The sequence below is a fragment of the Canis lupus genome, chromosome 18 (assembly GCF_011100685.1).
Source record: "Canis lupus familiaris isolate Mischka breed German Shepherd chromosome 18, alternate assembly UU_Cfam_GSD_1.0, whole genome shotgun sequence".
Lineage (NCBI taxonomy): Eukaryota > Metazoa > Chordata > Mammalia > Carnivora > Canidae > Canis > Canis lupus.
The window spans coordinates 8,101,163-8,125,320 of NC_049239.1; the positions used below are offsets into that span (position 1 = coordinate 8,101,163).

A 24,158-nucleotide genomic window follows, 5' to 3' on the forward strand; every position below is an offset into this window, starting at 1 on the left:
CCGGGGAGGGAGGAAGAATAATTGGTGCTCTGCTCTGCCCAGTTTTCTAAGAAGCTTCCACATATCTGGCCATCGTGGGATTCCTTGTAGAGCTCTACGAGACCAACAAACTGGAAGATGCAGACGATTGTCATTGGGCAGGTGTAAAAAAGGTCTCCTGCCCTGATTGTCCTGATAACAAAAAGAGATGTATTTGGGATCCCTGGGTGGCGCAGCGGTTTAGCGCCTGCCTTTGGCCCAGGGCGCGATCCTGGAGACCCAGGATCGAATCCCACATCAGGCTCCCGGTGCATGGAGCCTGCTTCTCCCTCTGCCTGTGTCTCTGCCTCTCTCTCTCTCTCTCTCTCTCTCTCTCTCTGTGACTATCATAAATAAATAAAAATTAAAAAAAAAAAGTTAAAAAAAAAAAAACAGATGTGTTTGATGACGTGGATGTACTCACCCAGTCACTCCTTGAGGTTTTCTAGATTTTAGGCTTTAAAACTTTATCTTTATCTTATTCTTATTTTTTGTCAGAGATTTATCTATTTATTTTAGAGAGAGAAAGAGAGAGCACATGTGAGTGGGGGAGGGGCAGAGGGGGAAGGAGAAAGGGAATCTCAAGCAGACTCCCCGCTGAGCAGGGGGCCCAATACAGGGCCTGATCCCAGGACCCCGAGATCATGACCTGAGCCGAAATCACGAGTTGGACGCTCTACCGACTGAGCCACCCAGGCATCCCTAAAAAAAATCAATTTTAAAAAATTAAAAATTAAAAAAATTTTAAAAATATAAATTTTTTTTTTTTAAAAACCCTAGACTTAGTTTTTACATTTTTTCCATGGGTTTATTTTGCCTCATATGTTTTCTTTACAATAACAATTATATTTCACTACGACCTTTAATCGAGGAAAACTGAAAAGCATTTCCTAATCAGAAAGAGTTATTTTTAGTACATAACTGTAGAAGATAATGGCATCTTTTGATGCTTTTTACATCACTTAGTTTTGGATCCCTCAAGGCTTATAGCGATGCCTTTGGGTCACTTATCTAGACATAGAGACAAATGAGCCTGTGAGTATCACGGTTCAGAACATCCAAGAGTTCTTATTTATTCACACTCTTCCAGTTCCATTTGCCAGGTGCCAGGAAGTGAATGCGAAACATCGTACGAGGTGTATATCAATGGAGGCCACTGCCCTTTGACTATGACAACCACATGGCTTTGAGTAGGGCATATGCCAGGGCTTGGTTGGTTGGTTCGTTTCTCTGGTTGGTTGGTTGGTGCTTTCTCATCTACAGTCTGTTTGGGTTCTTCTGTGACACAGGTGTACCCTGGTCAGGTCTCTAGTGATGGTGAGTAAGGCAGCCTTCTGGTCTGGAGTGGAGAGAGGGCGGTTGGTTCACACAGGGCGAAATCTACAGCCTCCGTCCTCTTGTGGCCACGAACGAACCCAGCTGGGTTATGCGGGGTCCCAGCTTGCGCTGCTTTCCATGGAGTTCATTACCGCACTCAAAAGTACAAGAAACGTGTTCCATCTTCTGCAGGGGTTGTGTTGTTTGGCTTTCTAGAGTCCAGAGCTTACGTTTCAGATTCATCATAACCACATTTCAATTAGGGATTGTGGAGAAAAAGTTCAGTGTTATTATGCAAATTAGTTATTTGAAAATCTGCAAATAAAGAATTAAAATAGGGGAGAGTCCTTGGAAGGTCAGCCGTATTGCCTTCTACATTTGATGAGAATATGTTCAGTCAGGCAGTGGCGGTTTTTATCTAAATAAAGGATGAAGCTACCCTTTTACTTGTAAAAACTAATTAAAGGAATTTTAATTTGCCTGAGTATATGGTAAATTGATTGTCATTAAGTAGGAATTTAGATGTCCTATCATTCATCACATAAAAGGAAACCTCCTTATTCTTTGTCAGAATTCTTTATTAGAACAGAGAAACAAAACAATTAACAGAAAGCCAGATCGGAGATATCTGTGTTGGAACAATAAGAATGCTCGGGCTTCCGTTTCCGAAGGAACCCGTAAGATCAGTGTAGACGTGGGCCACTTCTCTCTTGGCTGTTTCTAAAATGTGTACCTTGGGTTTTAGCTGTTCCCCTCCCCGGAGGATCCTGAATCACCGTTCCAAAATGCTGACTTTTCTCCATTTGCTTGCTTATAAGGGGGTTAGGAAGCATATATTAAAGGGTTGGAAAGTGCTTAAAATACTATCTTCCTTCAAAAAAAAAAAATTGAAATAGCATTTAGTTAAGTATAACATAAGAGCACCCAGCATTTCAATCATAGGAGACCTTTCCAACAGAGAAGCAAAACAATTCCAAATTACTACACTGGAGGTGCACCTGCAGTGTCAGAGCCCAGCTGGTACCTAGCTGGTCACTTGGATCCATTGTTAATGGATCTTCAGGACTCTTCAGGTGGCGGAAACCACAATAAACTGGTTTTTGATGAGCATTTGACATTTAAGTATGCTGACAAGGGGCATATCTTGGTTTCCACCACTTACAGTACAGAGTATTTATATGTCGCATGTTAGAATAAGCAAGTCTGTTTTTTGGCTCTAATTCTGTCTTTTGGGATTGATGACCTTAAAAGACAAGAGAGCAAGTAATCCTAGGAGGAACATTCTAGAACCGAGGGTTCCCCCAAAACTACATTATTTGTATTGGTGGAGACTTAATTATTAAGAGCCCACCCAGGAGGGAAAAACAAAGGGACTGAACCAACCAGGCAGGCCATGGGCAACAACAGGAAGGCTTCCTTGGAAGGATGAAGGAAGGCCTCTGGGCTCTGTCTGTGGGAGATGGAAGGGGCCCCTAAGACCTTTCTTGCTTCACAGCATCAATGGCCACCTTATCTAGTTAGTGATTTAAAGAATTAGAGGTGTTCCAGGAATCCTCTCTGTCTAGAATGCCCTATTACTCTTAACTCTGCCCGTGATCACTGAGACCCATTGAGAAGGGTTATTGCTGAGGATTATATGAAAGTAGACACTAAATCTGGAGTCCCTGGAGTTGTTTGTAAGTGGAATGTATTTCTTCACTGAAAAACTATGATGAAATTAGCTTCTCATAAGGGAGTAAATGTGAAACATTTATGTGTAAGGCAGATGCCATAATAAAAGTAAGATGCTGATTTAAACAGGAAAAGATGTGTTCATAGCTGGGAAAGCCATGCTGGTAGGAGCACGACCTAAATCAGGCTGATAACGAAATGATTCTAAACGAAGAAACTCAGTTTTGAATGTGTCTGAAAGAAAAATTTGAGGAGCCACCATATTCATCTTTCAAATTGGTTTTCCAGCTTTACACGTGGATGGTACTAACTTGACTTCCTAAGCTCCAGTTTGTGATTTATTTTTTAACTATAAAGTATATCTGTGTATTCTCTGAGATCGTCTGTAGACTCATATCCATCTATATCGTTTCATTACATGGTCTCGAAGCACGTTGGATTGTTATCTTGTGTCAAGGTCCATGATGAAAGAAATATTCCCATGGAAGTTTCCAGAGACCAAGCGCCTAGGCTTCTTTCTATAAAGAAGGCTTACCTTCTGCTTCTGTGCTCTGGGTACTGCAAAAGTGTAGTGCCCCCGTGTGAAAGTGTACCCATACTCTAAAATAGAAACCCTCCATTATTATTCAAAATTAATCGTGTTTGATTTGCTTCTTACGGAGTGGGATTGTGCTCTCATTCTTTCGTTCAACTTGAGTTTGATGACTCTGTAATGTAAATTTGACCTTAGTGGAGTGTGGGCCTCTGGGCCACATTCATAGCCAATCCCTAAAATTCAGATCTCTAGTGTCTACCATATTGAAGGCAAGTAGGCATATTTAATTGTTAACTCTTTAGCTAAAAAAGCATTGTATTAAGTTGGCACACATTTACGCGTGAGTTACTAACCTCCAGATGAGAACTTCATTGGAAGAGTCTTAATAAAGACTGGATTTCTAATAATAAATGCTTTCTTCTCTGTTGGTTCTGACTGGAGAAGCAAGGTCCAGAGGATTAAAATAGATTCATCAAAGCCCATATATTTTTTTTTTAATTTATTTATGATAGTCACACACACACACACACAGAGAGAGAGAGGCAGAGACATAGGCAGAGGGAGAAGCAGGCTCCATGCAGCGGGAGCCCGATGTGGGATTCGATCCCGGGTCTCCAGGATCGCGCGCTGGGCCAAAGGCAGGCGCTAAACTGCTGCGCCACCCAGGGATCCCGAAAGCCCATATTTTAATGCTTGTGCATTAATGTTCCAACTTGGAACATCTCCAAACCATGCTGAGATTTGAGATGTTTATTGGGGCTTATGCCTTTAGAGTATGGGGAATGGAGTGGGGGTTCCCCACTCTCAGCGCTACTGGAGGGAGAGAATTCTCCATTGTGGAGGGCTGGCCTGGGCGTCGCTGGGTGTTCAGCAGCACGCCTGGCCTCTGCACACTAGATGCGAGTAGCACCCCGAGAATTGTGATAACCAGAATGTTTCCAGATGTTGTCACATGTCCCCTGGAGGCATAATTGCCCCCAATTGAGAACCATTAATTTCGGGTAATGCATTTATCTGTTGTGTTAGTAAAGCTGTAAGTATACATGGATCAGATAACTTCAGAAATCTTAGGGAAATGAGGGCATAAGTAAGCTGAATTTTTAGTCTTTGGATACTTTAATTCCTTCTCTCCTTCGGCTCATTGCCTTAAAATGGTGCATGTTGGGATGGGGAGGGGTGTGTTGTGTAGAACTGTGGGGACCACTGTCTTTGTCGCTTGTGGTGAATTAATGATGGGAATATCTAAGCAGCCGTCAGATTCATAAATCACTAGAAATGAGCGGGATAACACATAAAAGTCTTTCCCTTTTGTTTAGCAATTTATCATTTTGCCTGCACATTAATAAACAGAGCTCCCCCGAGGTAAGCCCTGGAAGATAAATATTTCTCCCTAATTTCCTCAATTGTAGCCAGTAGATCACCAGTGGGTGGAGAGGTACTTGTCACCGCAAGTTGCCGGCTTCCTCTCCTTCACTTCTTCCACCGGGGCAAGTCGCGATACAGAGCAGGTGCCGAGCACAACCGCAGGTAATCGGGTTCTGTTTTGTTTATGTAACAGGCACCAGATTCCCCAGCCCCAGGCTGTCGGCCCGGCCGAGCCGAAAACGTACACTGTCCATATCACCGCTGTCCGATCACAGCTTTGACCTTCAGACCATGATAAGGACATCTCCCAACTCCTTGGTCACGATTCTCAATAATTCCCGCAGCAGCTCTTCAGCGAGCGGCTCCTACGGCCACTTGTCTGCGAGTGCAATCAGGTACGTATTTTCCAGAATCCATTATGTGTTTCTTGAACAGAGGGTCAGTGCTGACAGCCCGTGAGGATGAGCGCGACAGCGCGACACCGGGCCTGCCCCGGGTGCCGCGCAGATACCGCTGCAGTGAATTCCAGAGCCAGTTAGTGGGCCCAGAAGAACTTGTGGCGGACCGTACAGTCAGTAGCCCGCATGCCCAGACGTAGTTCCTCCGTAGAGGCAGTGGGCAGGGCAGATCTTTCACCCAGGCCCCAGGTCCAGCCCCGGTTGCAGAGCACCTGGCATGACAGGAGCAGAAATCGGAAGACCAGGCGTGGCGTGATTCTCCGCTGTTCACTGCGGGGAGGGGCGGGGGGTGCACATTTCAGGAAGAAAGAAAAGGCGTCAGCAGGATTTTTAATCTAAGGGAAAATACATGGGATGACATCAGAAGGCATATCTGTCAGAGGCGATGGGGCAAATGAAGATTTCCTTGTGTTCCTATTACGTATTTTTAGCTTAATTTGAAAGCTCTCTGTTTTGTCACCCTACAGCGAGAACATTCTGACACTCCCTTTGGTGAGGTGCCTCGTGTCTGCACTCGCATGCGAGGGCACAAACACAGGCTGCTGTAAACGTGCTTCCTGTAAAATATTTCTCACTGCTAATGATCAAACGTGAGCTGATGTCAATAAGTAGGGAATAAAAGTAAGCCAAGTGATGAGTTTTAGGTGTGTTTACACTGCTTTTTTTTTTTTAAGATTTTATTTATTTATTCATGAGAGACACACACAGAGAGAGAGAGAGAGAGAGGCAGAGGGAGAAGCAGGCTCCATGCAGGGAGCCCGATGTGGGACTCGATCCTGGGTCTCCAGGATCACACCCTGAGCTGAAGGCAGACGCTAAACTGCTGAGCCACCCAGGGGTCCCTACACTGCTTTTATCAGCTAATCACTCACTGTTTTGAACTGTGCTAGTTACCAAATGCTTGTTTCAGGCATAGAATTAGATCAGGTTCGAGTTCATTCATTACGCAACCCTGGTTATCAACTTTAGTTGACCCTTCCCCCCAGTGTTTCTCCCCTAATTTAAGAATTCAGTCACTAGCAGTCTTTCTGTTGTTATTGTTGTAAGATTTTATTTATTTATTTTTGAGAGACACAGAGACACAGGCAGAGGGAGAAGCAGGCTCCCCGCAGGGATCCCGATGCAGGACTCGATCCCAGGACCCCGGGATCACGACCTGAGCCAAAGGCAGATAGATGCTCAACCGCTGAGCCCCACTAGCAAGCAGTCTTTTTGAACTAGAGTTTTGCAAACCTTGGGTAGTTATTCGCTTTAAAAGGACGTGTCAAAGGCTCTTTTTGCTAGCCTTGCTCTGAATAAGCGAGGATTTTGTTATTGGTGTGTGTCTGCACATGGGCAGTAGCTTCAGTTCTTAGGTGATGGGTGTTCCATGACGGGTATACGTATTAGAGAAACCCCAACAGTCTGGGGAAGAAAACACTAGCAGGAGTAACACAGCGTATTTACTAGAAATGATGGATACCACCATTTTTTCCATGAGGTTCTCAATTACAGTCCTAAGTCTTTGCTTGTTCAATTATCAGCAATACTCCATGGCACACAAGTTAGTGTTTAACTATTATAAGTCCTATGTTGATACGACGGGATGTCATTTTCTTGTGCTTTTCTTTGTTCAGTTAATGTGGTCGTTAAAGTGTGGAAACACAGCAAAGCCAATAACCGTGCTTACGTGACAGCAGTCCATAGAGGGAGGTCCTGCGGTGTCTTCGGGATTAGCCACTGTCCTCACAAATGCTTTGGAGTTGGGCACAGATCAGATTCCAGCTTTGCCACCAGCTCGGTAAACTTTCCTTGCCCATCGGCTCTCTGCAGTTCAGCCTTCACATCTGTAAGCTACAGACAGGGCACCCCTGTGGAGGGCACGGCGTGTTTTATTAAAGCTGACGTAGGTGTGCAGTGCCAGGATGAAGACCCCTACCCATGGGCGAAATCTCAGGAGGACTGATCCCGGATGGTGCCCCTCTGGGAGACGAGCTAGCACGGCTTGGCCCTGGGACCCCCACGATCATCCCAGACTGGCTCTGAGGAAGTGTGCCCACCTCTGAACCGCAGCCTGGCTGTTCCCGCACTCCTGGCACATATTCCCAGGATCGTAGGTTGCCAATGACCGTATCTCAATTTGCTAAAATTATGTAACTATTATGTGGCTTGACTAGCAGTCATAGCATGACAGTGGTAGAAATATGGCACACCAGGATACGCACAAAAATGAGATTCGCACAGAATCACTTGTGAGCATTTGTTTCTCTTGCTTCTCCTTAATTTTTCTTCGCTCTGGCTCTCTGCCCAGCTAGCTTGACTTTTCCCAGCATCTCAGAGCCTCAGATTAGAATATGGTGCAGACGGTCACAATGTTGTCTTGCTTTATCCTTACCTCCCTCCCCCCATCTTCTCTCCCTTCTGGATCTGTTCACCTCAGCCCGGGGGACCTAGTACTGGATCCTGACGGGGATTGATCATCTTCCCCTGCTTCCAAGGAGCTCCAACAGACCCTGTCGTTCTCATTAGAGCTGGAAAAAGAGGTTTGCCTTAAAGACCAGTCAGGTCCCAGGAGGGCCTGCTGTTGCCAGGGGGGCCCGGTCACCTCTTCTTCCTCACCTTTGGATGCTTCCCATTCTTTCTTCTGTCTGGCAGCCTGACCTCTCCTTCTTCAATGTACAGCCAGTGTGGGTTAGGACCAGAGGTCGCTTTTAATGCACGAAAAGCCATGCAGACCACCCAGGATGACTTCAGCCTGCCATATAATACAATAACTAGAGCAATCATCCTCGGCACCACTTGCCCATCCTGTAGCTGGGTTGATGTTAGTGTTTTGCTTGCCCTGTTCCAAGTTTGAGCTTGTGACCTAAAAACTGACTTGAGGAATAGTCTGTAAAAGTGGTAGGACCAGTGGGTGGCAGGGGAAGCGGGGGGCAATGTGAGCAAAGCTGAAAAGGGTAGCTGACCTTCTGGAGCAATAAAGATAGTGGAGCGAGTGTGGCCTGAGGGTGTGTGTAACCACTGCTGTGTACCAGAAGAGTGCTTGGTACGAGGCACGCTCACTGTTTCTGTGTCACAGATTTGGGAAAGTGTACTGTTCCTCATGTTTTACGCTTCAACACGATGGGTCTTTGCTAGAAGTCGGAGAAGGTCGAGTGCCAATATCCCAATCCCCTGCTTCGTAACTGACCCCAAACACACTGGACCTTTTGCACTGTTTTCTGACACCTGACCTGCTTCTGGAACTGGCAGTGCAGAACAATGGCTGTTGGCTAAGTTAGAAGGACGGCATTCGATGTGAAGTCACGCGTTCAGTTTGCCAAAAAATGCCATCGCTCTCCTCCATGTAGCATGGGGTTCAGGTGTTACTCCCCAAGGGGCTGATGATAGCATTTGCCGCTTTTTGAAATTCCTGTATTTCCTGGCTCATCTAGGGGTTTGCTCTTTGTTTTCCCTCTGCTGGAGAGCACGAACCAGAGGGCTGCATGCTGCCACCCGTAACACCTGTGCCTTCTCACCCTGACATCACTTGATGAATGTTTTTCTTTGGTGAATAAATGAAGGAGCTCATTTTTTTCAGCGGGGGAGGGGCAGAGGGGGAGAGAGAGAGAAAGAGAGAGAGAGAGAGGGAGAGAATCTCAAACAGGCTCCACACTTAGTGCAGAGCCCGACTCGGGGCTCAGTCTGACGCCCCCGAGATCACGACCTGAGCCGAAATCAAGAGCCGAAATCAAGAGATCACGACCTGAGTCTTAACAGACTGAGCCACCCAGGCAAACCCTGAAGGAGCACTTTAATGAGTAATTGGAATTCTCATCAGCACCTTTATCAAAGGAACTTTCTATAGATGGCAGGTGAATAATCCTGATTTTCAGAATGTTAACAGTCTTTATGAATAATATATGTCCATAGGTTGAGAGCTATAGAGAGATAGAAGGATGGATACAAAATAAAAGGTTAAAAAAACGAATGTCTGTCCTTGTGTATGGTTCTCGTATTTATGTATTTAGTGAATAATTCAGACTGCTATAGAAATACCGCAGAAGGCAAATATTTATTCATGGAAGCCCCTTGGCGTACTCGATTTTGTCTTACTTTTCAACCCTATTGTCCAAATGTACGTCACAAATCTTATCTTTTAAATATCATAACAAAAATGACCATTCCAAAACAAACAAACAAACAAACAAACAAAACCCCTATGCACTCCAAAGGGTCATTGTGAACTATTCGGCTGTCTCAAGAAATTTTAACTTGTCCGTCCCCCTGAAGACTCCAATCTAAGCCCAGATGAGTCACATTTATCAAATACAACCTGTAGCCTCCAGCCTCTGTGGCTAAAGGCGGATGTTGTAAATACCCAGTTAATGGCAGGAGAGTAGAAGTGCCTTTGCCTCTGCGAATACCTTCCCCTGGAAATTGCACCGCAGTCAGAAGAGGGGGGTTTCGGATGACGCTCCTCTTCCTGTGGTCTCCAGGCAAAAATAACCTGCAAGAAGAAATGAGTAGGCCACTCATTCCTGTCCCACCAGTTACAGCGTTCTCGCTTTGAATTTAATGGCCAGAGTGAAGGTGGGCTTGTGTCCTAGTGGTTGTAGGCCTGGCGTGGCCAGGACAGAGATCTCGATGAAAGCGGGGGTCAGGTGTCATGCACCGCAGCGCCCCAGTGAGAACAGTGTGTCCGCCCACGGCCCCGGAGCCGTGGCTGGGGTGTGGACGGTGGCCTGTGTCCTAGCGCGGCCCACGCTCTCGGTCCCAGGCTCCTGGAGGAAGCCACCGTTGTTGCCACTTCCTGAGGCAGGACAGGCACCAGCTGGGCCTCCAGCAGCGGCTCGGCTCTGGGCCGGTTTGCTCGTCACAGGTTGGGTGGGAGACCGTGAAGAAGACAGCGGGGGTGAGCACGGTGCCGATGACCATGGTCCTGCAACTCTGATTGCGTCTTCTGAAAGTGGTGACAAACTCCTTCTCCCCCAGCAGCAGTGAAAGTGATTAATACCGAGAAAGGTAGTTTTTATTTACTCCCATCTGTGGTCACTGGTTTTAGACAGCACTTCATTTATCAGTTAGTCGTTCAGTCCCCCAAATATTCAGCTGCATCTTCAACTGTACTAGTCGCCGGGCCGGGCCTGGGGCTGCCAGGCGTGCGCGGCACGAGCCCTGCCCTCGGCGAGCTCCAAGCAGGTACGAGCAGGGGCCAGATGGGGCCGTGGGATGGGAAGGGATGGGGCGTCGAGGGAACGTCAGCAGCGCAGGGCTCGATGGCAGTAACGGGGGAGGCGCGCCCCCGAGGGGGCAGGCAGGGGCCGGCTTGCGCACAGCCATCGGCCGCCCGTCCACCCGTCCACCCGTCGGGGCCGGGCAGGGAGCCTCGGAAGCCTCCCCGGAGGCTGGGAGGCTGCGTTGTGTCTGGGTGGAGGGAGCTGATGCCCGGGAGCCTGGTGGGCTGCACCAGAGGCACTCGGCGACTGCCGTGCTGCACAGAGCCTGGCGGGGCCAGCTCGGAACCTTCTCGTTCTGTACCCCAGGCCTTCCTCCTCTCTCTTAGGCCTCCCCAGTGGGAGGCCCGGCTAAAAGGATTGGTCGGAAGTGCTCGTCCTTACAGGCAAATCATAATTCCTGATGGTGTTTTTGAAAAGCTGATTATGCTTTTTCTGGCCACATCTGCATGGCCGAACCAGTTCCGTGATTTGGGTGCTCCCAGCCAAACCTCATCGGAGAGGGTGTCACCGCTGTTCATGTTGACAGAGGTCTTGTCTGGTTGTTGGTTTCATGGCAAGTGGCTTTTCAAGCCTTTTAGAACACTTTTGTCCCGTAAAGCCGGACGGATTTTGGTGCAGAGCAGTATCCACAGAGTGTGCGCACCTCCGTGTAAAGGTTGGGGCCATCCCTGCTTGTTTTTGTGAGCGCACGGGTCTAATGCGTGTGCTCATTACTTCTGAAGCTGCTGCGTTTTCCAATAAACGTGCCCTGGGAGCTTTTATGGATAGAAGTGGAAGCTTTTATTTTTCTCATTTCAAATAGAAGCACGTGCAGGCATGTGTGTCCCTGGGCCTGTTACCTATATGAGCAATAATGCATGTTGGCCCATTCTCAGCAGCACTGGGGAGGCCCCGTTCCTACTTTGAACGGCAGCTGTTGCACAGTAAATTCCACAGCTGTAGCCAGCAAGTGGACGGCCTCGTTAGTGCAACAGCCACGGAGTAGCCACAAAGTCGGTTTTGATTAGAACGCCTCCTCCTCCCCCACTTGCTTCTCTCCTCTTGAACCCGGCCTCCTCCTACCAGGCGCTGACTGCTGCCTGCCTTTGCCTCGGGGTTTCATGAGCCCCAGAGCCAGGAGACACCGGGTGCTGGAAAGCAGGTAGCCTCGTTGGCTTCTTCACACAGAAATTGCGGCCTGGGGGTTCTCAGTCCCTGTGCCCCAGCCTAGAGCAATAAATACGTCGTCCAGGTGTCACATGCGTGTCTTCAAAGGCTGTTTCAGAAATTCACATCCCAGCAAAATACAGCAACCAGGGCCATTAACGAAACACGTGTTTGTAGGTAGTTTGCACTGATTTCAGATTTAAAACAAGACGTTTCCTAAGAACGCAGGGGTGCCACATGTCCTTTACTCTTCACGCTGGTAGGAGATGGTGAGGGTCCTAGAAATGGGCCTGGAAACCCATGGGCCTGTCTGCAGAAGATGTAGGTCAGAAGTGCAGAGCACCACTCGTGCACACTCGTCCTCGAGGCCCTGTGTTCCCACAGAGGAGCCGTGGCACTGCGTGCTGTGGAAGTGGCCCTCCTCCTTCGGTGACACAGGTAGGGACAGCTGCCATCTGGATGGACGTCATTAAACAATCAGGCGGAAACTTTTACCTCTCAGCGTGCGGTGGCTGGGTGATCCAGCCTCTTGCCATCTTTCTTGGAGTTCCTTGATTTATTTGCCTTATTTTTACTGAATAACAGATCTCTTCCATGCTGCCATCAGCTCTGTTTATCCTGCCAATGTGAAAGACCGCGGCAGGCCAAATTACGCCACTCCACGTACACTGTTCCCATATTGCATTACCCGGCACCCCCTACCCTCTTTGCCTGTTGTGTGTAGAATGCCTGAGTTGTTTTTGAAACATGTATGGGCTTATCTTATAGCCATTTTAATTGGATTTCATCCATCCAACCTGAATATTAATGTCCGAAATACCTTTATGTATAGTAGGGTTGAATGAATGTTGAGCGAATGATCTTCGGCAATAGGAACTTTTAGGGTTCCCACTTAGATGTCATTCTAGGAATTAAATATAAACTTGATGCACTGATTAATCGTAAGGTTTCTGTACAAATGTCGGCTCCCGTTACTTCCTTGGCGTGAAAAAACAATGTTGTGAAAGTGGAAAATGATTATGAATTTCAAAGTATGGTGTATTGGTTATAACAGATACCTTTCTAGTTGCAAAAATTATTTCATGCTCTGGGACTATACATGGGATATATTGATGCATCTAATTGATGCATGATTTCATGTGTGCATTTTGTGAGATTTATTTCGCTTAACATTTTCTTTCTATTTACACTCCAAATTCTAGCTAGGATGGGGGAAGTTGCTAGAGTCCCAGACAGGAGACTTCCAGTTGAATGAGGCGTGACTACACTACTGACTGCAAATTAAGAAACAAGGCCCAATTTGCAAAACTTGACCATACTTTGCAAAAGAGTATTGGAAAACCTTTACCTCTGATTTTTGATAGAGAGTAAATACATCAAAACTTTTTCAAAGATTCGAAAAAAAAAGAAAAAAAACCTTTTTCAAAGATTCGGATTTGGGGAGTTTTCATTTTAAATCTTTGGAAAACAGGAGAACTGCTTCCCACTTAGACATCAGTTTGTTGATCACTGTTAGCTCAGCACCGAACATAAAGGGGGAACTGACCGTGAGTAGTTTTATAAAGATGTGCTCATAGTTCTGTCCCTGAGTCACCAAACACAGAGGAATGCTCCATTAAAGTATTTTATTTAAAAAAAAAATTCTATAACTGTAAATCTCTTCTACTGGCTGGAAATTATATTTAGTGGATGAGGATGCCACGCACGTTATGGTCAAGGACCTAAAATCCACACCTTTCTCCTTTTCTGCTCTGAGGAAAGTAAAAGGCAAATTAATATTGAAATTAATTTATTCTGGTTTAATAACCGTTGTTTTAGAAGAGCATCTCTCAGAAGTGTTTTGCAAGGATCACTAGTTTCTAGAAGCTCCCCCACATACTCTTGCACACTGTGTCTGGGATGGGATGCCTAGAATGCACATCCCAGGTTGACGGCTCCGTGGGATCTTGGGACGGTTGAACCCATATTCCTCACACTTGTATGACTTGAGCACTTATCTTTCCTCTCCTCCATAAGACTTACTTTTGGATTGTTGTCTCAGGAGGCCCGTGATCTTGTTAGCACATTGCTTGGGAAGATGGGGGCCATCTGACTTTGCCTCCTAGTGTCATCAACTAAACATAAGTAAATAAATTGTAAGTCACATTTTTATAAATATTTATCTTTTAAATTACCCCATCTTTCACGTAGTCATTTGGAAAAGAAGTGAAAGCTACAAAAATAGTCCTTTAAAAATTATATTTAATCTGGTAAATATTGAGTGAAGACTCTGTGTCTCTCATGAATAAATAAAATATTAAAAAAAAAATTAAAATTACGTAAAAACTAAAAGGCTTAAAAAGAGGAATCGATTTGCTAAAAAACCCAAGTGATGTTCTGGAAATAAAAATTGTCATAGCAAAAAAAAAAAAAAGATATTGAGTGAAGAGAATCGAGAAATCAGATTGTAAAATTAATCTTTCTTCATGTGATCCACAGGAAAGAGTAGGGTGAGCAGAAATATAAAAGGCTTTGAGGTAACAGTACTCAGGTGGACCAAGATTTTAAGGTCCTTTAGAGGATGAAGAAGATATTTATAAAAACTCTCAACAATATCAATACTTTACATTTCTAGAAAATTGTGGAATGAATACATAAACTATTCAGGACTTCTAAAGGTGGGATTTTTTTTTCTTCTTAATTCCGACCTCTGTAATCATCAAAGACTGTCCTCAGTCCCTAAAGTTCTATAGAAAGACATGAATCTAGGTACTAGCTTTGTTTATATTGTTTTATAGACACATCGCCAAGTGGCGGTTTTAGGAAGAAAACGTATTTTTCTTTGAATTGAGTATTTGGAGTTTGATAGGCCCCCAAAGTGGTCCTCGTCCTGAGGGCATTTGTAGCCATGGTAAGTTAAGGATTTTGAGATGAGGAGATTATTTTGGATTATTCGGGTGGCCCTGATGTAATTAAAGAGGAAGGTGGGAGTGTGATATGGAGCCACAAGCAGAGGATGCAGGCAGCTTCTAGAAACTGCAAGAGGCAGGACTCCTGTAGGCTCCAGAAGCACCCAAGGCTGGTTTCATGAGCCAGTAAGGTAGTGTGTGTGTGTGTGTGTGTGTGTGTGTGTGTGTGTGTGTTGTTTTAAGCCACTCAGTTTGTGATAATTCGTCGCAGCAGTAACTGGGAACTAATAGACTGAAGGAGAGGCCGGCGGCTCACTGGCTCAATCCTGAGCGCCTGCTGTGTGCTGGGCCGTGTTCCAGGCACCCAGGGCCTGCTCCTTGGGACGCCACAGTCTGGAGGGAGGGAGGGTGTGACTGGCTGAGTGCAGGTGTGGCCAGGGAACAGCAGTGTCCTCCAGCAGCAGGTGATCGGAGGGGCTCCTTCCGAGGGGGCCTGGGTCTCAGAAGGCCTCGCTGTCTGAGGAGGTGACAGTTTAGCTAAGACCCGCTGACAGAAGAGATGCAACCGTGCTGAGCTCAGCAGGGACCCCGCAGGACCAGCGTGGGGGGCCTCTGCTCGCCGCCACCTCCACGCCCCCCGGTGAGCGGGAGGAGCCTGGCTCCCCATCCTTGCTGCTGCCGTGACAGCGCCAGGGGCCGCGACGGTCCTCGAGTTCCAGAGAGGCTCTGTGGCCCAGAGGAGCAGCCCGCCGCCCGGGCACCTCGAGGAGCCGGTGGCAGCGCGGGCTGTGCGGGGTGGGACCCGGCCCCCTGCCCCGGACTCCTGGGGGACAGCGTGGCTGGGCTGGCTCCTTCGGAATAAGCGGCGAGGCGAGCCCCATCGTGTCCCCTGGAAGCTGAGAGCCCTGCATTCTGGAGAATGTATTCCTGGCACCTGCTTCTCCCCGCAAGGGGACGCGACGCCCCCCGGATGTGTCGAGAGCCGTGCCTGCCCTTCCCTGAGTCTGCTGAGGTCAGGGGCAGGCTGGAACTTGCTTTCCTTCCCTCTGACATCTTTTGGAAAGTAAAATCGGACCCGACCTGCCCGGCTGTGGACATCGGTAAATCGCTTTAACAGGCCACTGAGAGCATCGCCTGCCTTATGGGATCTTTCCTCTGAAGGCCTCGACTCTTAATCGGGTCCTGGCGTGCTGAGCCCCCCGATGCGGTGCCGTCCCGCATCCGACGTGCAAGGGGCCGGAGGTGCCCCCTCCATGCCGGCCTGAGCTCAGGAAACTCTGGAAAGGTGTCCGGAGGCTCCCGCAAACTCTGTGTCACATTGCAAATGTATGTGGAGTGGGGTCTTTGGGTCTTTGCTTTTTTAATGAGCAGAATAAGGTACTTGGACTTAGTAATACCCATTCACCAAAAGGAAAGGGGTGGGGGGGGGGCGTTAAATCATTGTGTTTTTTGATGAATGGCTTGTACACTGAAAAATAAATTGGACAAACTGGCATAGAGCTCAGTGAACATGAAATCAGCTATTAGAAGAAAGCTTGTGAACAAATTCTGGGGCAGATATGCATCTTTTGATTAATGCCCTATCAATCATCCACACAGCTACCTTAGCGGAGTCTCGCTGTAATCATTCACGGTTGCTTTCGGAAACACGGGCAGAAACTATAGCACTGCAGAAACGGAATATTATTACTGATTTCTCCCTAACTTGCCATGAACAATGACTGTTTTCACCCTGTTTCTGCTTGCCTTTATTACAGAACTACAATGCGGAATGAAAGGAGGGTTCCTCCAAGCTGGGTGAAATTCTCCGAGGGTATTCTTAATGATATTCAGTCTTAAATGGGCAAGCTATTGTAATGCAAGGTTCTCTGTAGGAATAATAGTAATGTAATCCCATTGAAGCCGCCTTTCATGGATTGTAGTCAAATAGGCAAAATGTGGAGTCACATTAATGAACGGAGTATATCTTCGGAATTATTACCCAAAGTTGTTGAAGTGGTCTGAATTTTGTTATTGTAATTATTATATTCTCAGCTAATGCGCTTACCAGCAATAGTAATTAACCCACCAGATTGGAAATTTGCATGAATCCTACCTTTGACATGACAGGAAACCCTGATTCTTTCTGGGTATTACACAGCAGGACGGAGCAAATATATATAAATATCCATCTTTTATTTCTTTTTTTTTTCCACTGATTTATGTTTTAAGAAAGACATGTTCATGAATGCAATTATAGTTTTTCACGCATTTCCCCGAGAACCCTTCATTCTCTTAAGAGGATTTGATTCCTAAACTGTGCCAGCACAAAGAACGGTTCGGGACTGTCTGCCCGCCGAGAAATGTTCAGGTAATAGTGTGGCTTCCTCGAGGCCCACTGGAGGCTGGACGGTGCTGGGGCGTAATGAAGCGGTGACGGGCATTAGCATGTATAATGGGCTTTCCTGGACATTTACTGCTCTTTAGCTGGGAGAGGGAGCTGTGCCCTCCCACTGGAATATTCCTCTACCGAAGCCCATTGATCACCGATTTCAGCCAAGAGAGGTTAATCCATCAGCTTCTGTAACCAGACGGCACTGATGGAAATTCTTTAGGTGGCATTCTGGATGAACCAAGCTTTCCATCTTTACAAACAAATGAGTGATATGACAAGCATGGTGTTCAAAACACATTTAACCAATTGATTTTCCTTCCTCTTGTAATAAGATCCGGAGACATATGAAAGCACGCAGCGTGAGCCGAGATTAAAGGAATTGGTCCATGCACAGCAACATACGGCAGTGAGAGCCAATAAAAGTACTATAAAGCATGTAGTCACCCATTCTCTTTTTTATATAAAGTTTGTTATTGCAATAAATAGCTGTTATTGAGCTGGTGCCTTTTGTTTCCATTGTGCCGAGTCTTATGTCGGGTCTGTGTGTCTGGGCGCACGCACCTGCGTGTCTTGCCTTAGGAGCCACGTTTCCCCTTGGAAGCGTCTAGGATGTTCCTCAGTAACCGTTTTTACCTTCTAATTTGAACACACAGACCCGATGTCGTTTGGGGATGGTAATAACACCGGTACAGAGGCGCGGCCACGACGTGCCCGCGGCAGTCTCTGCGCTCCGTGTGAGTGACAGTCTTGTACTCTCTGTTCCCCACCTGCAGCCCTGCCCTGAGCTTCACCTACCCTTCTGCACCCGTGTCTCTCCACATGCATCAGCAAATCTTAAGCCGACAACAGAGCCTAGGCTCGGCCTTTGGACACAGCCCTCCGCTCATCCACCCTGCTCCAACTTTTCCAACGCAGAGGCCTATTCCTGGGATCCCTACGGTGCTCAACCCCGTCCAGGTCACTTCTGGCCCTTCTGAGTCCTCACAGGTGAGAGAGACAGCTCGATGAGCCCAACCGTCTGGTAGTCCTAGAAGGGAGCCTGACCACCCCCTGAGCTGTGACCATGTCCAGTACCTATGCGTTCTCATGGCTTTAAGACTGCCGTCGTCCTAACCTTGGGCCGCAGTCTCCAGTGTTGGTGACCATGTGATGTGTGTGGTCCTCGTTAAACAGTGGCTTCTTCCCCCAGAGTCATTTCATCCATGGTGGCAAGGTGGGCTGCTTGATGAGGGCTGGGCTCCCTCTGGTCCGGTGCTTGTGTAACCCATACGTTGCATGGAGGCGTCGCTCTCATCTGGCGACCGTCCACTGGCGTCTAGAATCGTGTGATACTTCACGGGAAGACTCAAACCATGCTGTGCCCTCTGCTCTTGTCTCCTCACTAATACGGCTCAGAGAAGAATCTGAATCCCTTAATTAAAGAACTTTGCAAACTTTCTTTTGGTTTGCTACCCACCTCGCAACTTTGTTCTTCTAAATAACACTATTGGAGCTCATTAAAGCCCAGGCCCCCTGTTCTGTTCTTTTAGCTTTTGGAAAAGCCACGAGAAGTTTATACTCATGAGTTGAAAACAAGGAGCTGCCTCATGGATGCATTCTCTGCCTTCGAACACATTTTCTGAGCTCTGCTGTCATGGGATGGGGCGTGATCAGAGTCCTGTTCTAGGACTCTAGGCCTCCAGAGAGGCCTACTTATCTACAGTTCCATGTTATAGCTATAGTCCATTTATTGATCAAAACTTTTGTGTGTTTTTTGTTTGTTTGTTTGTTTTTGTCCCTGTCCCTGCAAATGTGACCAGCAGAACAAGCCGACGAGTGAGTCCGCGGTGAGTAGCACTGGTGACCTGATGCACAACAAGCGGTCCAAGATCAAACCTGACGAAGACCTACCCAGCCCGGGGCCACGGGGCCAGCAGGTGAGGTACCGGGGCTCTGGCGGCCAGCTGGTTCCTCCAGGATGATGTCTCTCACAGCGTTTCCTTGTCCACTGTGTTCTTGGCCTGGGCCCTTGGCCATACCCCGCATTTGACACAAGGCCATTTATGGAGTCTGGCTCAGTCTCTTTCTCTAATGCAGAAGCAAACACAAAAACGCTGTGCAGGGTAGGAACTGTAGTTCATGGTCTAAGTGGTGGGATTAATTTGTGACCGATCACTGGTATGACCAAGCGTCGGTCCTTAGCCCTGGTCTCGGGCCGGAAATACAAAACTCCTGGCCCTGAGCCCGAGCTGGGCAGAGTTGATGATATTCCTTACACTGACCATGGTCTTATTTGTTCTTATTTTGCCTTTTTCCACTTGCCGGGAGAGCTTGGAGAACAGAGGGATGGATCAAGGCACAACTAAACTAACTTGAGGCCAGTTAGATTCTGGTCCTTTAACCAGAGTCTTGAAAGGGCAGGTTTAGAAATTCCAATCTGGTCTCTGCTTTTAGGCCTTTAGCTCCTCCAGGCTTCAGTTTTAAGATGTGTTTGTTACGCCTGTAATACTGTCTCCTAGGACCCCTGTGCCTGACACAGGAAGGAGGTCAGTGAGTGTTAATTCCCAGAAATAGGGGTTGGACAGGAATCTGGACATCCACAGAATCTGGACCTTTCTACGTCCAGGCCGCGTCAGCCCCAAGCTCCAACTCCCTCCGCCCAGATTTCCTTTCCAGTGAGCACTTTGAGGATGGAATGAGTGGGTGTCATAGGTTCTGAAATCCAGCCTTCTTGAATTTTGCCGGCCAATCGCCCGGCTGGTTCCACCTAAACGCTTGAATACAGTTTTTGTCACCCTGCCCCAGATGAGATCCTGAATCTGCACCTAATCATGTCCCAGAATTCTGGAAATTCTTTGCATTTTTATTGCTGAAGCTACCTCAGGGTAAAAAAGACTCCGCCGCCAAGCTGTAGATGCTGTGGTTCTTGGGCAGCGAGCCACGTCCTTGCAGATGGGAAGTTGAACCAGGAAGATGTGATCCCTCTGAGGCCCACAGAGTGTGGCTCACAGTCTCCAGAGGCAGGGAAAGCGGAGTTAGAGTTCCTAGTCAACCATTTCCCTGATTCCAAACTATGAGGATAAACGAATTAATACACTAGAAAGAATCTAACCGAAAGAGCAAAGGCCAGTCTCTTGGGTAAGGACGACGCGACCTCATTTCATTGCTTCTCTTTCAGGATGACATTCTCATTTCTCTCTTCCCTCGTGTTCAGGGGCCAAGTTTGGTCTCAGCTTCTTATCACCGTTACGGTTTGGACTGTTCCTAAATCCCAAATTAACAACCTCTGAAGACATAGTTGGTAAATCAGAAAACATGCACACAAATGATTCCATATGTTTGACTACTTCTGTTCACAAAATCCAGCTGATTGACCTGGGCTCCTATTTTTCCCCCCTCCACTGAAAAATTGCCTCAGGATGAAGACCAATGGAAGTTTTGTTTTTGTTTTTGCTTTTGTTTTTCCTTTCTCTTATCTTTCCTTCTATTGTGTCTGATTTTCGCCCCCCCTCCCCTCCCTCCCCACCCTACCTCGCCACCCCTCCCCTCCAGGAACAGCCAGAAGGAACAACCCTGGTAAAGGAAGAGGGTGACAGAGACGAAAGCAAACAAGAGCCCGAAGTCATCTATGAGACCAACTGCCACTGGGAAGGTTGCACGCGGGAGTTTGACACCCAGGAGCAGCTGGTGCACGTGAGTGGGGGGCCCGGGCAGTGGGCTCTGCAGCCACGTGACCTTGGCCCTGACCCTGCGCTGAGTCAGGTTTCGTAGCCAGCAGCGTTGCAAACGGGAACGGGCTTTATGACTTTCTGAGAAGAAAGAAAACTCTGAGCCCGGGTGCTTGACCTGTTCAGTCAGCTAAAGCTTAGTGTAAAATTCAATAAAGTCTTCAATAGAGAGCGTAATGACTCTGATCCTGTAAGCCCGAAAACACTATTTTGAGTTAGCGTCTTTGATGGTTATTGAGTAATAGTAAGCTGGACATGAATTATTATTAACCTTTTAACCAAGTTTGAGTCTCTTCTCCTACACCCAGCGACGGTAGGAAAAATTGTAGAGGGGGCCTGGGGTGGGGGGGGGGGCGGTTCCTTTTGTTTTTTGTTTTTTTGTTTTTCCTCCTGTTCTGCAGTCTTCCTCCAAACCTGCAGGGTTGTGGGAACGTCCCACTATGTTATGCAGCCATGAGTCTTCCAGGTGGGATAGGAACAGGCCTGGGGAAGCCGTTAGCACGGCTCCTTGACGTAAGGCCAACCATTTGTGGGGCGGGTAGTCCCACGGACAGTGATGGGTCATTGTAGAATGTGTTCAGGGGCGTGTATTTTTGTAGCATGGTCACGCCTCGTCTTACTGGTTTTTATTCCCAATAATGCAGTGCGCTCCCCACCCCCACGGGCATGTACGTCCCGGGCTAGGCACACTTCCTTTGCCACGGCTTCTTTGGATCTGGCTCTGTCATTCACGCCAGAGGATGGAAGGGCCGCTCTGTAACCGAGACTTACGAAGCCGCAGGGTCCCATCGAGGCAGTAAGGACAGGCCTGCTACGTGTGGCCGGTTGGTCAGCTTATTTTTACGTGACATGACATCTGACAGAGGCGCTCCGTTGTGAGTCCCCTGCCCACCCACTGCACATGCTCACCCTGTTCTCTTTTCCTTTATGGCAACTTTTAATTTGGGATGATCCCTATTTCCTGATAACCCTTCTCCATTTAGACGCTGCAGTGATAACCATTCCTGACACACCCCGCATTTCTCACCGGCCGCGTGAGCTCCTCCAGGGTGTCTTCTGCAACTTGGCCCTGTGTGCCGTGATGTAGTCCACACCTCGCCGGCCCGTCGAAGTGTGAAGTAGATGGTTTGCCAGGTTTTGCAATCCGTGATGCACAGAATGTTTTGAGGTGCCAGCGTGACATCAGCACGGTTCTCTCCCCGGCCCATTCCTTTTTTAACCATGTCTCCTTGTAATTGTGTAGGAAGAATTCTAGATTCCTCAGCACAGCAAGAACCTAGAAAGTCGAATGTTTTTAATCAAGGTGTATTTCCAGATTTTTCCATGACCTTAATTCGATGCTTTCTCTCTAGTTTGATGCAAGTGTTATTTTTAAGCCAGGCCTTGCTTAATGGCCCTTCCTGCTTGCTGAGTCTTAATGGAAACCAGAGACATGGTAATAGCAAAGGGGGGGGGGGGAAGCTTGGCATGTTTCTTTTAGCGTAGGCAGGTATTCCCGGGGGGGCAAGTATGCCAGGAATGCCCTTCATGGTACAGTGAGTAAACTTCAGACGTAAGGAGTTGTTTGCATGGAAACTGCCATCGTGAACGAGACATTGCCCGTGCTGCTTGCTCTTGAAAAACATCCTCTTGAGAGGTGACGCTCTCCCCTGGTGCCTTTTCTGAGGAAAAGTCACTGTAGTTTCCAAGGGGGGCTTGTGATGATGGTTCAGCTGTTAGCAGGTGCCGGATGGAGCAAGGAGCTTGTTCTGAGCCTGCAGTTGGAAGGAATCGAGCTCCTCATTAGCAGGAGCAGGTCTGAGGTAGCATCTGTAACCTCCCTGCTGCCCACCTAAAGTGAAAGCTTTTCAGAGACCACGGCTCTTGAAAGTGTAGTTAATCTCTGTGGCGAAAGCTTTTAAGGTAGTGATGATGTTTTGGGAGAGAAATCTGAGTGGTTTTAGGGTAGATCTGCTTACACGATCAACTTACATGACTACTGTGTCATGGGCCTTACCGTTAAAAAAAAAAAAAAAAAAAAAAGAATGAATCCGTGTACCGTGGAAATTTTTGTATTCCAAATCAGCCAGAAGGAATTCATGTCAGGGGTAGGAGAAAATCCAATATATTCCCTTTATGATATTAATTTTAATCTGAGATAAAGTATGTACGTTAAATGGCTTAAAGTTATAGAACTTGCAACCACCTAAATAAAACCACCAGTTTCTAGCACTATTTCCCACCCTCTTTGCTTGTGTGGAGAGTCCAGATTTGTGTGTTCAAGGGGAGTTTGCTCCTTGCCTGACGTACAGGTACCTTCCTCCCCGTGGGTGTATCTGGTGGCGTTAGCGGTGGCCTGGGGGAGCGTGGGCACTTTATTTTTTGCCGATTGAAAGAATGGCTCTACGTCCACCTAATCATTTTGGTAGCAGATGGAAACACAAGAAATATACCAGTTCTGCAACCTACTTCTTTAAGGACGGAGGGAAGGATGAACTGTTTCTGTCGCCGTGGCTTTCCTCGGAGAGACGACATTCTGTGAATTAGTTGCATTTTCATGCTACATGCGACCAAGAGGCAAGGTGTTAAAGCATTCTGATGCTTTGCCTTATTTATAGCCATGACCCATTCTTTTTCCCCCTCTTACAGTTAATAGAAAGATTCATGATTCTTCATGGTTGTCTATCTAGTGTCTGACAGTCCCGACTGCCTGCTAAAGCAAGTCACTATCTATAATTGATATCCTTCCGTGGAATAGGGTGCTGGCTGCAATTGAAGGGCTTTGCTGAAAGCTCTTAAATCCTGACAAGTTCTCTCCTTGTTCTGGTTCAGTCGCTGAGCTGCACGGTTGGGATTCCAGAGTCATTTGAACTGGGTGCAGAAGGGAGACATATGTTTCACATTAGCAAATCGCAAAGTTGAAGAGGAGAATTAGGGACTCGCCGGCTCTGCCCGCCAGGTAGTCTCGTTTCCAGCGTAATGCGCCCCGTGTTCCCTTGGAAAGATTACCTCGTCCTATTACTGTCCCAACAGATGGGCTAAACGTTGCCTTCCCCTTCTTCCTCCTTTATTTCAAGCGCTGTGTCCTCCTCCAACTGCGTGTTTATTCTGGGTGCGGCGGGGGGGGGGGGGGGGTCTTTATCACGGAGACGTTTAATTAATTTCTCTTCCCAGCATGATCATTGTAAGTGGGATTGGTTACTCCCTAGTTAGTATTAGATTTGTCAGAAATTCACTTCCGTGCCCAGAAGTGAAGAGGATAGATGTGTGTTTTGGTTCACCACATCTTTGTTGGGTTTGTTAGGTTTTTGTTGTACTTTGTCCCTTTCTTGGTGTCCGCTAAAAGTGAAACAAGGGAGGAAGAAGGAGGTGCCATCTAAAAATTAATTCAGAGCGCCTTTGGGTAGGGCTGAATTTATTATTGATTTGTCAAGATGCAAGCGCCTTGTCTTCCCTGGGCATCCGAAAGCGTGTATTCTCACACCTCAAAATAAGTGGGGAG

At 47.3% G+C, this 24,158-nt stretch overlaps 1 protein-coding gene across 1 annotated transcript in view; it reads left to right on the plus strand.

Annotated features, from left to right (window-relative positions):
• The window catches only part of GLI3 (GLI family zinc finger 3), a 270,490-nt gene that overhangs the window by 188,358 nt on the left and 57,974 nt on the right, over nucleotides 1–24,158 (plus strand). The window contains exons 7-10 of the mRNA XM_038562653.1: nucleotides 5,100–5,301; nucleotides 17,744–17,957; nucleotides 18,773–18,886; nucleotides 20,502–20,642. Coding sequence (XP_038418581.1) covers nucleotides 5,100–5,301; nucleotides 17,744–17,957; nucleotides 18,773–18,886; nucleotides 20,502–20,642 — 671 coding nt within the window. The remainder of the gene's footprint in view (nucleotides 1–5,099; nucleotides 5,302–17,743; nucleotides 17,958–18,772; nucleotides 18,887–20,501; nucleotides 20,643–24,158) is intronic.